This window comes from Arachis ipaensis, chromosome B9, assembly GCF_059453495.1.
Source record: "Arachis ipaensis isolate K30076 ecotype BB chromosome B9, ASM5945349v1, whole genome shotgun sequence".
Classification (NCBI taxonomy): Eukaryota; Viridiplantae; Streptophyta; class Magnoliopsida; order Fabales; family Fabaceae; genus Arachis; species Arachis ipaensis.
The window spans coordinates 127,904,309-127,919,840 of record NC_142444.1 but is presented as its reverse complement, the minus strand read 5'-3'; the positions used below and the strand labels follow the sequence as shown (position 1 = coordinate 127,919,840).

At 35.8% G+C, this 15,532-nt stretch overlaps 1 protein-coding gene and 1 pseudogene across 1 annotated transcript; both read left to right on the top strand.

Annotated features, from left to right (window-relative positions):
- The first annotated feature begins 5,609 nt into the window (after positions 1 to 5,609).
- On the top strand, positions 5,610 to 9,060 carry LOC110267247 (uncharacterized; annotated as a pseudogene).
- Positions 9,061 to 9,316: 256 nt separating this feature from the next.
- Positions 9,317 to 12,147, top strand: LOC107616638 (uncharacterized). The gene is made up of 7 exons (XM_021112429.2): positions 9,317 to 9,749; positions 9,885 to 10,123; positions 10,211 to 10,414; positions 10,504 to 10,596; positions 10,685 to 10,789; positions 10,903 to 11,304; positions 12,130 to 12,147. Exons 1-7 carry the CDS (start codon positions 9,317 to 9,319, stop codon positions 12,145 to 12,147), a joined length of 1,494 nt encoding a protein of 497 aa, XP_020968088.2.
- The last annotated feature ends 3,385 nt before the right edge of the window (positions 12,148 to 15,532 follow it).

The following is a 15,532-nucleotide window of genomic DNA, read 5'->3' as shown; positions in this document are numbered from 1 at the left end:
GATCTTTTACAGCAAACGGAAACAGTAACAGTCTGTAGACATCCTGATCTATTTCCTTATCATGTACTGTGTCAGCAATTTGTAAAAACTGTGCCAAAAACTCTGTAGGTTCTTCCTGTGGAAGACCGGAATACTGGCAACTTTGCTGCACCATGATAATGAGCTGATGATTCAACTCAAAGCTACTAACTCCAATGGAGGGTATGCATATGCTACTCCCATACGAAGCAGTAGAGGGGTTAGAATATGACCACAAAGTCCTCCTGGACTGTCCATCTCCACTTATGTCCATGATGGATATATGGATATAACTTGGACTGATTTATCTTTTTATTTATTTTATTTTATAAGAAGTAAATACTTAAATAAAATAAAATAACTAAAAAGAATTTGAATTTTGAAATAATAAAAAAATTTTTTTTTCGTAAAAAAAATTTAAAAATAATTAGTTAAAAAAACAGAAATTTTTTGAAAAAGAGGGGAGATATTTTCGAAAATTTGAGAGAGAGAGAGTTAGTTAGGTAGTTTTGAAAAAGTTAAGAAACAAACAAAAAGTTGGTTAGTTAGTTGAAACAAATTTTGAAAAGATAGGAAGTTAGAAAAGATATTTTGAAAAGATATTTTTGAATTTAGTGAGGAGAGAGAAAAACAATAAGATAGTACAAGATTTAAAATTTTTTAGATCTAATGCTCCTTGTTTTCGAAAATTTTGGAGGGAAAAACACCAAGGAACACCAAACTTAAAAATTTTAAGATCAAGACACAAGGAAACTCAAGAACACTTTGAAGACTCACAAGAACACAAGAACATGAAGGAAGAACACCAAACTTAAAATTTTTAGAAAACCAAACCAAAATTTTCGAAAATCAAAGGGGAATCAACAAGAAAACACCAAACTTAAAGTTTGGCACAAGATTTAATAGAAAAAAATATTTTTGAAAAAGAAGGTTTTGAAAAGAGTATAAAAGATTCTAACCCAATCAAATTAATGCTCTAGCCAAATGAGTTATGGGACCTTCAAAAATTTTAAGAAAGATTATTTTTGAAAACACCAAACTTAAAGTTTGGCACAGGATTTAATAGAAAAATTATTTTTGAAAAAGGTTTTTTTTTTTAAAAATATGATAGCCAATTATCATGAACATAAACACCACGTTCTAAATAAATGAGCTATAAATTTAAAGTGTTTTAACAAGGGATAAATAATAAAAGACTCTAAACCAAAAAAGAGAAAATTTTTCCTAATCTAAGCAACAAAATAATCCGCCAGTTGTTCAAACACGAACAATCCCCGGCAACGGCGCCAAAAACTTGGTGCACGAATTGTGAATCACACTTTTCACAACGCGTACCACTAACCAGCAAGTGCACTGGGTCGTCCAAGTAATACCTCACGTGAGTAAGGGTCGAATCCCACAGAGATTGTTGGTTTGAAGCAATCTATGGTTATCTTGTAAATCTTAGTCAGGAAGTCAATTATGTTTATCAGTTGAATTGCGAATAACCAAGAGAGCATAAATTAAAGGTTACTTGTGCAGTAATGGAGAATATGTTGGAGTTTTGGAGATGCTTTGTCTTCTGAATCTCTGCTTTCCTCTGTCTTCTGATTCACGCACGCACGTCCTCCTATGGCAAGCTGTGTGTTGGTGGATCACCGTTGTCAATGGCTACCTTCCATCCTTCCAGTGAAAACTACGCTCACGCACTCTGTCACAGCACGGCTAATCACCGGTTGGTTCTCGATCCGGTTGGAATAGGATTTACTATCCTTTTGCGTCTGTCACTAACGCCCAGCCTTCAGGAGTTTGAAGCTCGTCACAGTCATTCAATCATTGAATCCTACTCGGAATACCACAGACAAGGTTTAGACTTTCCGGATTCTCATGAATGCCGCCATCAGTTCTAGCTTATACCACGGAGATTCTGATTAAGGAATCTAAGAGATCCTCATTCAATCGTATATAGAACGGAGGTGGTTGTCAGGCACACGTTCATGATTTGAGGAAGGTGATGAGTGTCACAGCTCATCACCTCCATCACAGTTAAGCGCGAATGAACATCTTAGATAGGAACAAGCGTGTTTGAATGGAAAACAGAAATACTTGCATTAATTCATCGAGACACAGCAGAGCTCCTCACCCCCAACAATGGGGTTTAGAGACTCATGCCGTCAGAGAATACAAAGTTTAGATCTGAAATGTCATGAGATACAAAAATAAGTCTCTAAAAGTTGTTTAAATACTAAACTAGTAGCCTAGGGTTACTAAAATATGAGTGGACTATGATGGATGATGCAGGGATCCACTTCTGGGGCCCACTTGGTGTGCTGGGGCCCACTTGGTGTGTGCTGGGGCTGAGACTTTAAGCAATCCACGTGCAGAGGCCATTTGTGGAGTTGAACGCCAGTTTTTGTGCCAGTTTGGGCGTTCAACTCCAGTTTTTGATCCTTTTCTGGCGCTGGACGCCAGAATTGGGCAGAGGACTGGCGTTGAACGCCAGTTTACGTCGTCTATTCTTGTGCAAAGTATGGACTATTATATATTTCTGGAAAGCTCTGGATGTCTACTTTCCAACGCAATTGGAAGCACGCAATTTCGAGTTCTGTAGCTCCAGAAAATCCACTTTGAGTGCAGGGAGGTCAGAATCCAACAGCATCCGCAGTCCTTTTTCAGCCTGAATCAGATTTCTGCTCAGCTCCTTCAATTTCAGCCAGAAAAATACCTGAAATTACAGAAAAACACACAACTCATAGTAAAGTCCAGAAATATGAATTTTTCCTAAAAACTACTAGAAAGAGACTAAAAACTAACTAAAACATACTCAAAACTATATGAAATTATTCCCAAAAAGCGTATAAAATATCCGCTCATCAGTAGCTAGGGTTATGGTTCATCCCACTTGCTCCAGGTCAGAGATTGCGACGCCTGGGTAGTAACGGCAGTAGTGGTGAATCCACTCGTTCCAGGTTGAGCTTTTAGACACCCGCCTGGGTAGTAGCCGCAGTAGTGATTATTTCACTGGCTCTGGGTTGAGCAGGCAGTAGCAAGGGGGTTGTAGCTCAAACCTACTTGCTCCGCAAGGGGTGTTTCTGTCCAATGGTTAGCTACCAGGACATGTCGGGTTGGCTATATAACCGACAGATCATATCATCAGCCATAGGGCAGGCATTCATCATTTGCATATGTTTGAATTGTTTGGGTTTGCCATTTGTCTTGGATTTCTACATCATATATGCCATGTTACCTGACTATATGCTACTTGTTCTACTTGTATCATGTTTGTGTATTACTTGCCTGTATTGCTTGTGTTTGTACAACTGAGAGGCCCTTCATGCTGGTGTCGGTGGGTGTGAGGGCTATTCTTGATGGGATGAATTGATGATGCGATTGCATGATGATTTTGATATAGAACTACTGAGGCAGAACAACTGGTGATGGTTTTGCTTATGATTCTGAGTCTGATTCGTGGAAGAGTCAGCGAGTTGGGAAACATGTGAAACATGAATTAAATTTAGCACTCCCTTATGACAGTTGCCTATTCATGGATTAGCGAGAACCTAGGATGAATAATTGGTGAAGAAGTTTAGGATGCTTAGTGAGTTTTTGTTGCAGTACATTGAATTTATTTGGCACTTTTACCGTACTGGGAACCCATGGGCCCGGGGTTCTCATTCCGTATATATCTCTTGTTTTTCAGATACAGGTCCAGGTGCTCAGAAGTGAGTTGTGGGTCGTCTGAGAGATGGCGAAGATCTTTATTTCCTCTACTTTGTGTTTTGATTAGAATCTCTCCACCTTTGTTTTGGAAAGTTTATATTATGTATTGAACTCTTTGAATTTGCCTATAGAGGCTCTCATGTTTCCTTCGGGAGAGATTAGGATATACTGTTGTCAACTAATTTCATAATGTACTCTAGCTGACCTAAACTTCGCGGGTCGTGACTAGTAGCTATTTACTTATGTTATATATATATCTATCTGTTATCTATCTCTTAATCTCCTCTACGCCTTGTCCGTATATCGTTTTCGGCTTCACGGTTTATCTTTTGTTGTTGAAACGTGAGAGATACGTCTTCGCGATTTTATTTCTACTCTTTTCAGGCTTCTCGATTAATACTCCTTTCGAAATTACCTATATTTATTTATTAAAAATCCACCTGAGAGTCGTACCACCGTAATATCATTGACTTATGACTCGAGCATAAGGATTTGAATATTAGGGTGTTACAGTTCTCACTTTCAGGTACAGTTCTTTAGTTGAGTTATACTGAATCCATTTGATGATATTTTGGTTGTTGTTATCTGCTTAATCCATGATATAGTGTTTAGTAAGAATTGAATTCATGCACTTTAGCTTGTCTATACTTTATAGTAGCATTTAGTGATGCATTATTAAGAAAAGTTGCTCTTATAGTCTCTATGAATTTGATTGTTTTCCTCCACCTTAAATTGAGAAAGGCGAACACACTGAATAATAATGTTTTTTTGTCATGTTGAAAGTTAAAACATATTGCAACTATTGTTTGGAGATTATTCTCTACAGGTTCTTGTTTGTTAGATTATGTTACTTTTTGGTTGCAGGATTTTAAAGTAGTTCGTATATTAGAGCTCTCGATATTTATTGAAGCATATGTCCTAGTTCTTTGAAGTCATCATTTGGAATCACAGGCATCTTACGTTTTTGAACTAATATTTCGATATGCTGCTGGTTTGAGTATAGAAAATTCTTGTTCACAGGTCTATTTCATGAGTCTTTACCTCCACAAATTGACGATGTTTTTGGTTTCTGAAGTCTAATCTGTCCCTTTGAGCTCGTCAGTTTTGCAACATTGACTCGGTAATTTAAAGCTCAACCTTATTCCCCATTATTACACTGCATTATTAGTTAGCACTTAGCACTGCTACTCTATATTATGTATATATCAAGATCATGGGACACTAATGGGAATTATTCTGCCTATTTTAGATGCAAACCCATGTTAATAAAAAAAGTTAACTTAATAAGTGCAAAAAAATGTACATTAATATAGGAACTTAAAATTGGGCATTATTTGGTTTTCCCTTTCTGAACTTGATTATTTTGACTTTGTTTTGTGTACAGGATAATTTTTTTGTACTGGTAAACACAACAGGAGTTGAGTAGTTGCTGCGGCACCGTTTATAACAACTTCATATGACATCTCAAAATGAAGGAACTAAGTAGTAAGTTTATCTCGAAATTGCCATATATAATAATTTGATAGTTAACTAGGGTAGTAAGCGGATATATGGTAGCTAGATTGTCACTATAATTGACCTATTAGATCATGTTTAGTAAGTTTAGATATTTGCATTCTTAGGTTTAATCATGTTTTGTCAAAAGATTGGATGGATTTACCAAGATTTGAGAACGAGTACATAGTTGGTGTAAATAATTTTTTAGAGTTTGCCTTCGTAATTGGAAAACCGGTTGGAAAAGAAATTCAATATCTGTGTGCAAAGTGTGGAAACACTTATGGCATGAACGAGAAGACGTACATGAGTATCTTATTTGCTATGTGCTTGTCGAAGGTTATAAACGATGGATTAATCATGGGGAATCAGTAATCACAACAGTTGTAGATAGTGACATGGATGATCGAGGGGACGTTGATGATATTGACGGGATTCTGCATGATGCATTCGGAAATATGACAAATCTTGAAGAGGGGAACAACAGGTTGAATGAAGATGCGAAGAGATTTTATAAGCTGGTAGATGAAGCAGGTTTAGAGTTATATCCGAATTGTACTATTGGATTTTCGAGCCTATCGTTTATCATTCATCTTTACCACTTGAAGTGTCTGCATGGTTGGAGTAACTCATCTTTTACCTCCCTCTTGGAGTTATTGAAAGAAGCTATACCTAATTTGAACATTCCTATTTTTTTTAATAAAGCTAAGAATATGGTTAAAGACTTGGGTCTTGACTATGAAAAGATTGATGCATGTCCTAATGACTGCATGCTGTATCGGAATGAGTACATAAATGACTCAGTTTGCCATATCTGTGGAGAGTCTCGATATAATCAGACTCCTACTATGGATGGCAACGAAGATGACTTTGCGCTTCCGAATAAAGTTCATAAGGTTGCTACGAAGACCTTAAGATACTTTTCTTTAATACCAAGGCTTAAAAGGCTTTTTATGTGCCCAAACACAGCAGAGGCGTTGAGGTGGCATGACGAGCAGCGTTTGAAAGACGGTTGCATAAGGCACCCTGCTGATGGCCAAGCATGGAAGAACTTGGACACCCGGTACCCAAACTTTTCAAAAGAACTTCGCAACTTGAGGCTTGGTTTGGGAAGTGATGGTTTTAATCCTTTTCAAACTATGAATGTGTCATATAGCACATGGCCAGTTGTCTTAATGGTGTACAATTTCCCCCCTATGATGTCCATGAAGTCAGAATACTGCATGCTCTCTTTACTCATATCTGGACCTTGTTCACCAGGAAATAATATTGATATTTTTTTGCAACCATTGATCAAAGAGCTGAAAGAGCTATGGGTGTCAGGGATAGATACATATGATTCTTTTAAGGGAAAAACTTTTCAAATGCAAGCTGCACTTCTTTGGACAATCAATGATTTTTCAGCGTATGCGATGTTGTCCGGTTGGAGTACGAAAGGGAGGCTAGCTTGCCCTTGTTGTAACCATGATACTTTTTTTTGTTACTTGAAACATAGCCAAAAGACAATTTACATGGACCATAGATTTTTTCCAGTTGATCATGCATGGAGGTCTAACAAGAGATCTTTTAATGGAAAAACAGAATTCAGGGGTCCACCATAAATGTTAATAGGTGAAGAGGTTCTAAATATGCTAAAGTCAGTAGATAATGCCCTTGGGAAGACGCAAAGCAAAAGTAAAGGCCAATAGAAAAAAAGATCAATATTTTTTGAGTTACCGTATTGGAAGCATTGTATGATCAGGCACAATCTTGATGTAATGCATATCGAAAAAATCATAGTCGACAGTATAATTGGCACCTTATTGGATATTCTTGGAAAGACAAAGGATCATGCAAAGGCTCGTTATGATCTTAAGGAGATTGGCATTCGAAAGAATCTTCACCCAATAAATATGAAGGATGGCAAAAGAACTAAACTTGCTAGTGCATGCTTCTCCATGACCAAAGGCGAGAAATTCATTTTTTGCAGTGTTTTGAAGAAAATAAAATTGCCTGATGGAAGTGCTTTAAACATCTCTCGTTGTGTACAACAAGAAGAGAGAAAGCTTTACAGTTACAAGACTCATGATACTCACTTCATGTTGCATTACCTGTTGCAAATACCAATCAAGAGCATTCTTCCAGATCATGTTTCTGTTCCTCTAGTTCGCTTGTGTTCCTTTTTTTTTGTCGGCTATGTCAAAAGGAAATCTCTTTAGAAGAGATTAATGGTTCGGAGTCAAAGATTGTAGAGACTTTGTGCCAATTGGAGAGGATTTTTCCCCTACCTTTTTTGATATAATGGTTCATTTGCCTATTCATTTAGCTAATGAATTAAGGTTAAGTGGTCCCGTCCAGTTTCGATGGATGTATCCGATTGAGAGATACATGTGCACACTAAAAGGGTATGCATGTAATAGAAGTCATCCAGAAGGATCAATTGCGGAGGATTATTTGGCTGAAGAGTGTTTAACTTTTTGTTCAAGATATTTGCATGAGGGAGTGAAAACAAGATTCAATAGAGTATTTCGGAATAATGATGAAGGCACTTCAACCAAAGAGCCTGATTCAAACTTGTTCACAAACAAGGGAAGTCCATTGGGTGGAAAAAAAGGGCAGCTAATTATTTTGGACGAGAAGTCACTCCTTCAAGCTAATGCATATGTATTGAACAATTGCATTAACATGGAGCCTTACATGAGGTAAATTTGCACTTCTCATTAGTTCTATTCCTTAGACTAATTTTGGTAGTATTACATAATAATATACATCCCTTGTAGAGAACATGGTGAGCAACAAAAGCAAGACAAGCAGAAGCGAAAGTAGAACGTTGTTAAAGATCAAAATGAAGACTTTATAGACTGGTTTACAGGATGTTTCCTGAAGGATGATGTTCCCAATTGGATGCTACAGTTGTCTAAGGGTCCAAATAAAGTTGCAAAATCATTTTCTGCTTATGTCGTCAATGGGTACAGATTTCATACTAAGCGGCGAGAAGTGATGCGAAAAACGCAAAACAGTGGTGTCACTGTGGTAGCTAAAACTACAAGCTTTGCGAGTATTAAGGACAAAAAACCAATCAAGGCCAATATAAGATATTATGGTAGAATCATGGATATTATTGAGTTAGACTATTATAGCTAATTTAAAGTTGTGTTATTTAAGTGTAAGTGGTTTATGGCTGAGGAAGATGATTATGGTTTGACATACGTTCATTTCAATAAAAGATGTTATCAAGACGAACCATTTGTGTTAGCAAGCCAAGCACACCAGTGCTTTTATGAGAAAGATCCATATATTCCCCATAAGCATTATGTGATGAAAACGGTTTCAAGAGACTTGTTTAACATTGGTGTCCAATTACAGTTTGACCCTAACATAAGAGAGCCACATGAATCGACGAATAGTCCGATACCCTTTAGTGATATTGGCGAGGTAGACTTGGTTAGACAGGGTGTGCGACCTACTATTGTTGATGTGACACCGAACAAGATCAAACCTAACCACAAAGAAATAGAGTCTGATGATTTTGACAGTGAAGCTGAAATTGAGGTAGTACAAAAATTGCCCATGATGCTTTATTTGTTCATGATGCTTTATTGGTACACAAAATGTTGATATGACAGTAGTTTGCCATAGTCCTCTTAAAATATGTGGCTGCCATATGATTTATTTGTTCATCAAGCTTTATTTGTTCATGCTTTATTTGTTCATGAAATCTTAATGTTTGTTTACTTTATTATGTGGCTGCCGTATGATTATGCATTTGCCCATTTCTTTATTAGTTTCGATGCTTTATTTTTCTCTCTTCATGCAATTGAATTATGTTGATGCTTTATTTGACTTTTTTTTATACAGGATGAACAATGAAGGAAATCCCAAAAGAAAAAGGTTAAGGACCCTATCACAAATAGAGTCACAAAGAAGTCCCTTGAAGATGAGGAGTCCAGTAAAAAATTCAGGAAAAATTCAATTCACGAGTGCTTATGCATTGCTAAAACAATTTCAATTCAAAAGGGAACATGTTTTAGCTGCATGTGGGGATAGTAGTAAACATGAGACAATGAAAAAGGGCAAGATGCCGAAAAAGAAGCTGACAAGAGTTGACGATGAAGGTCAAAGGAAAATGGCAACCAAGAAGATAACAAACATGAAAGACCGTGAGGATCAAATCAAGATGCCAACAAAAAACTGCAACGAAGAAAATCATCTAGTCAAGATGAAAGCCAATGAACATGAGGGTCAAAGTGGGAAGAAGCCATCCAGGAAGAAGGTGCCAATGAAGAAATCAAAGGTGGAAGATGATAAAACCAAGATGAAAACCAATGACGCTAATGGTCAAAGCAAGAAGCCGACCAATAAGAAGATGCCGATGAAGAAATTGAATGAAGAAGATGCTAACGAAGAAGAACATAAGATTGAGTCTCTTATCCCAGCTATGACTTTGGATGAATTCTTTGAAAAATATGGGATATCATTGGATGAAAATGATGAAGAATATGAATATGATTATGATGATCACAATCCAAGTGTTGGTGATAGTAATGATAGTCAACTCGGTAATGCCTTTATCCCTTTTTTTCAATAGCAAATAGTGAAAAACATCAACCTAACTCTTGTATTTAGTTGATTACACTTTTATTTACTTTATTAGTATTCTTGTTAATATTCTCTAGTAATGACATCGGAAATAGGTACCAAAAAGGAAAAAGTTTGTGGTCCCACCCAACTCAAGCATATTCATGCTATGGAGACACAGATAGAGTTAACATGGTGCAACGACAGACCTATAGGCCCAACAAAGACACAGGTTCAATTGTTTAGTCAATTCTTAGGTACTCTTGCAAGAAACTCTAATTTGGTCACGTTATTATATACTAGTTGGCAAGCTGTGTCAAGTGAGACTAAAACTTCAATGTTGGATTATGCAAAGGTAAGTAGACCATTCTCTTTTTTAAATTGTTTACAATTAGGCTTAGCATTGTATGGTAAAATAACATAATTCACTGTTTATTCGTAGTCTAAATATAACATTCCAAGTGATGCTGAGCCTTGGGTGATAGATACCATTGGAGAGTCATGGAAGCAATTTAAGAAACACATAAAAAAATATCACTATACACCGTACAACTCATTCAGAGAGATGGTGAAAAATCGTCCAATGACTGTACCTGAACTACATTTTAGAAAATTAGTTCAATTTTGGAGTCTTGATATCATCAAAGTAAGTTATTTTCACAACTTTCTTGGATTTATTAAAGTTATCGTGTATTTAACTAACTTTATGTATTTTTACATTGCAACAATATGTAGGTTATTTGTGACAAAAATTGTGAAAATAGATCCAAACAAAAATGGAATCATCGAATGGGTCCAGTTAGTTTTGAATTAGTACGCGCTGAATCGGTATTATATTGTGCTTCGCATTTAAGTATCTTTGCATCTTTCATGTCATCTGTGTTGACTTCGAGTAATCTTGGTGGTTTCTTTGTAGCGTGCAAAAAAAGAGGACAATGAAGATCCATCACAGTCTGAGATGTTTATTGTAACTCGTACTAACAAGAAAGGAGAGACTGATTCGGTAACACAAAAGACGATTGTGAGTTGTTTAGTTTCATAGAAATGTACACTAAAAGAAATGTGTAAATCATTTTTTTTAATTTTTAGCATATGCACACATGAACTTGTTTCAATTTTACTTGTGTGTAATAGGATCATCTTCAAAATTTGAAGCAAGCTGGATACAGTGATGATGAAGCACTTCAAACGATTTTTGGAAAGGAGAGACATGGTAGAGTTCATTTCTATGGTCGACCAGTCACAAAATCCTCTCTTAAAAAGGATAAGCAAATTCGACAAATGCAACAACAACATACTGAAGTGGTTTCAACTATGGAGAAAAATCAAAATAACTTAACTTCCAAGTTGGATGGTTTAACGAGCTTGATCAAAACGTTGTTGCAACAAGTTAATCCTGGTATGAGTGCAGAACAAGTGCAAGTAATGATAGAAGCTGCCCAACAATCTCCGCTTGATGCAAGTAGTGCACCAAATGATGCGAGGCGAAGCATTCCTCCTTCACTGGGATCGAACCATGTGTCAAAAGATATGGAAGTAATTACTGTCAAAATTATTAGTTAAATTAATAGTGGCTGATTGCTTAATAGTGGCTTATTGCTGTTGATGTTAATTTTATTGTTGATTTTATTAGCCTTTAGAGAATCTATAATAGAATCTAGTTTGTTATCAAGTTAAAAATTTCAACCACTATATAAAATAATTGCACTATTTTATCAAATTAAAAAGATGTTACATGGTCATCAAATTGGACATTTGGCTAATTGGTTTCATGAGTACGTATTGAATAGAAGAGTAAGAAACTAATTACGGACTAAGATGCATAACCTACCATTGTTTCTTTTCAGAAGGTATAGAAAAATAGATAAAGCAATAATAATACATAAAGGTGAAGGGATAGCAATCAGCATTGACTCAGTACTCAGTAATATATAGCAATCAACATTATTATTATTTTAAATTTGACTTTGTCTATTGATTTCACACTTGATCTGGTTTTTCTATTTCGCTGGTGTTGATTACTTGATTTGTTTGATGGGTTGGAAGCTAGTAATAGTATTTTGGTGTTACCTTGTTTTTTAAGCTTCTATTTTGGTTGTGGTTGTTTCTTTGTGCTAGATTTTTTTCAGTTTTAAGCGACTTCAACAGAGGAGTTGAAGTTCCACTCAATGATAGATTAAAAACATATAAACATTACCAAATGGCTCAAAACCTTAGCAAATGCTCCTTGTTATTTAGTGGTTAAAATTTTCATATTGATTGACTTATTTAACTTGTGCTCCATATTCATTACTCAACTGTACTGCATGCATCATCAAAAATATTTTTGTTCTATTCTAACTTCTTTATTTCTTTCACTAGCAGGAGGACATGATGTGAAGAAAATATGTTCTATACAAATATAAAATGGGATGGGTCTTATAATGATTTTGGTTATCTAAATGTATTATTTTGATGTGTTCTTTACATTTTGATAAGAGACTTTATCCAATATTAGATGTAATGAATAAATTACACCCTATTTTTATTAGTGTTGTAATGGATATCTAGTTTTTAATGAAACTTTTATGATTTACATTTATTGAATTTCTCATTCTTAGATTTATTTTGTGATTATCATCATTTTGGGATGTGATTATGCTTTAAAAAAAATTCATAAAATAAAACAGGTTACCATAGATAAGTTTTAGCCATGGTGAAAGCCGTGACCATAGATAAGGCTATGGTCACGGTTTTAAGGAGGGGTGACCATAGATAAGTTATGGACACGGTGAAAACTGTGACTATAGATAAGGCTATGGTCACAATTTTAAGTTGGGGTGACCATAGACACTATGGTCACGACGAAAAACCGTGACCATAGATAAGGCTATGGTCACGGTTTAAGGAGGGGTGACCATAGGGGCTATGGTCACGACCAAAACTGTGACCATAGATAAGGCTATGGTCACGGTTTTTAGGTGGGGTGACCATAGATATGGCTATGGTCACGGTTTTTGGTGGAGTGACCATAGAGGCTATGGTCACGGTTTTGGGAAGGGGTGACTATAAAGGCTATGGTCACAGTCAAAACCGTGATCATAGATATAGCTATGGTCACGGTTTTTGGTGGAGTGACCATAGAGGCTATGATCACGGCCAAAACCATGACCATAGATAAGGCTATGGTCACGGTTTTGGGAAGGGGTGACCATAGAGGCTATGGTCACGGTCAAAACCGTGACCATAGATATGGCTATGGTCACGGTTTTTGGTGGAGTGACCATAGAGGCTATGGTCACGGTTTTGGGAAGGGGTGACCATAGAGACTATGGTCACTGTTTTATCGTGTGACCATAGATTAACCTATGGTCACGGTAAAAAAACGTGGCCTAAAATGTCAGAATTTGAACATTACAACCGTGACCATAGAAACCGTGACTATAGATAAAAAAACCGTAACCATAGGTCTATGGCCACGGCGGAAAAACCTTGACCATAGGTAAAAAACCATGACCATAAACCTATGGTCACCCTTTTCACTAGCTACCGTGACCATAGACATTTTTTTTGTAGTGTGATAAGGTTATACTAGGATTTTTTTTTTTAAATTTGATAAGGATATATCCATGCTTTGAAAATGTGGTTGTATCTCTCGTTATTGCCACGCTTTAAAAGCACGGCCGTATCTCTCACTATTATCACGCTTTAAAAGCGTGGCTGTATCTCTCACATATGGCCACACTTTTAAGCATTGTAATATGTAAAAGCGTGACAAAAAATAACGTGTGGCAATAAAGCAACCGGCACACTTGCAGATGTGACCTTTTCAAAAGTGTGCCAGTAGCTAAAAAGAGTGGCAAAAAGTTATCGCCACACTTTTTTCAGCTTTTCACAATGCTTTAAAAGCGTGAAAATAGAGATGTTTTCTTGTAGTGACCCTACTTTAAAACCATGACCATAGCTTACTCTATGGTCACCCTTTCGTAAAAACATGACTATAACCTTATCTATGGTCACCTTATTTTGAAATTGTTATTATAGCTTACTTTGTGGTCACCCATGTTTTAAACCGTGACCATAGCCTAATCTATGGTCACGGTTTTAGCGTGACCATAACTTATCTATGGTCACCCTACTTTAAAACCGTAACTCTATGGTCACCTTTTTATAAAACTGTGACTATAGCCTTATCTATGGTCAGCCTGTTTTAAACTCGTGACCATAACTTACTTTATGGTCACCCCTGTTTTATACCATGAACATAATCTTATCTATGGTCACCATATTTTAAAACAATGACCATAGCTTACTCTATAGTCACTCCTGTTTTATATCGTGACCATAGCTTATTTATGGTCACCTTATTTTAAAACCGTGACCATAGCTATTCTATGATCATCCTTTTATAAAACCGTGACTGTAGTCTTATCTATGGTCACGGTTTTAGCATGATCATAGCTTATTTTATGGTCACCCTATTTTAAAACCGTGACCATAACTTACTGTGTTTTACGAGATTTATTTTTTTAAAAGCATAATCATATTTCAAAATTATGATAATCACAAAATAAGTCTAAAAAAGATAAATTTAAGAAATCTAAATTATAAAATTTACATTATAAGCTAGATATATTTTTTTTATCTAAACAACACAAATAAAAAATGACAATAGAATGTATAAACTTAATTTGGAACCTTGCCCATGAGAGGAAATATTTTTCAAAAAAAAATGACACTATATTCTTAGCCATATAAAACAAAAAACTCCAGTTGCTGCCATGGTTGTTGATTACATGAGCTAATACTCAAAAAGAGCGTTTGGGTATGTCCTCAGCAACATTCACTCTTATTTCCCTTCCATCCAAACTCTATAACATATCCAAACACCATATTTACATAAATACAGAAAAAAATGGAGACAACAAACTAGATAATATATCTACCAGAGTTTTGTTGATACCCTTAAAAAGTTAAGGATATTGGACCATATCCATTAATAGTTGTTTGTATCTAAACATCAATTTTATGTCTTAGTAATTAAAAAAATTATATGTTCTTTTTAAAAACCCATGATTAAATCATTATATAGAAAGAAAATCTAAGTCAAAATCAACTACGTTGTACAAAAGGTTGTTCTCTCGTTCAAAACTCAAAAACATTTTGAACTATAAATGCATGAAATGTAAAACATTGATAACGTAACAAAGCAGCTTTGAAGTACCTGGCCATCAAGAGCAGCAATTGCGTCGTTCATTTCAATATCATCGGTTATTGTGACAAAACCAAAGCCGCATGATTGTTCAATCTTTCTGTCATATGCTGCGCGGGCATTCACAACCTTACCGTATTCGCTGAAAATCTGCTCTAGGCAACCATTGTCAACATCCCAAGACAAGTTACCAACATAGATTCTAAAAGCCTGTTCGAATGAACGGGGTGGGCATTCAGGTCGCTCTCCTCCTGGAAAAGCCTTGTTAACAATCAATAGTCTTCCACCTAAATCCTGTTGCAAGAAAAAAAGAAAGAAAATGATGAATAAGATCTGAAAAGGGAAAAAGAACTCCATAAAATAAAATTAGAAAGAAATTAATGTGAATGTCTCTTCATGGTACATATAAGAAACAACACTAACGGCATTCAATGTTGCAATCAAATCAAAACTCTTACATAAATAGAGGACTTTCGATAGCAATAAGAAGTCCATAATAACAAAATTATAAAAACATTCTTAATTTCATTTAGTGAAAAAAATTAAGGTCATTGATCTACATACAAAAGTATT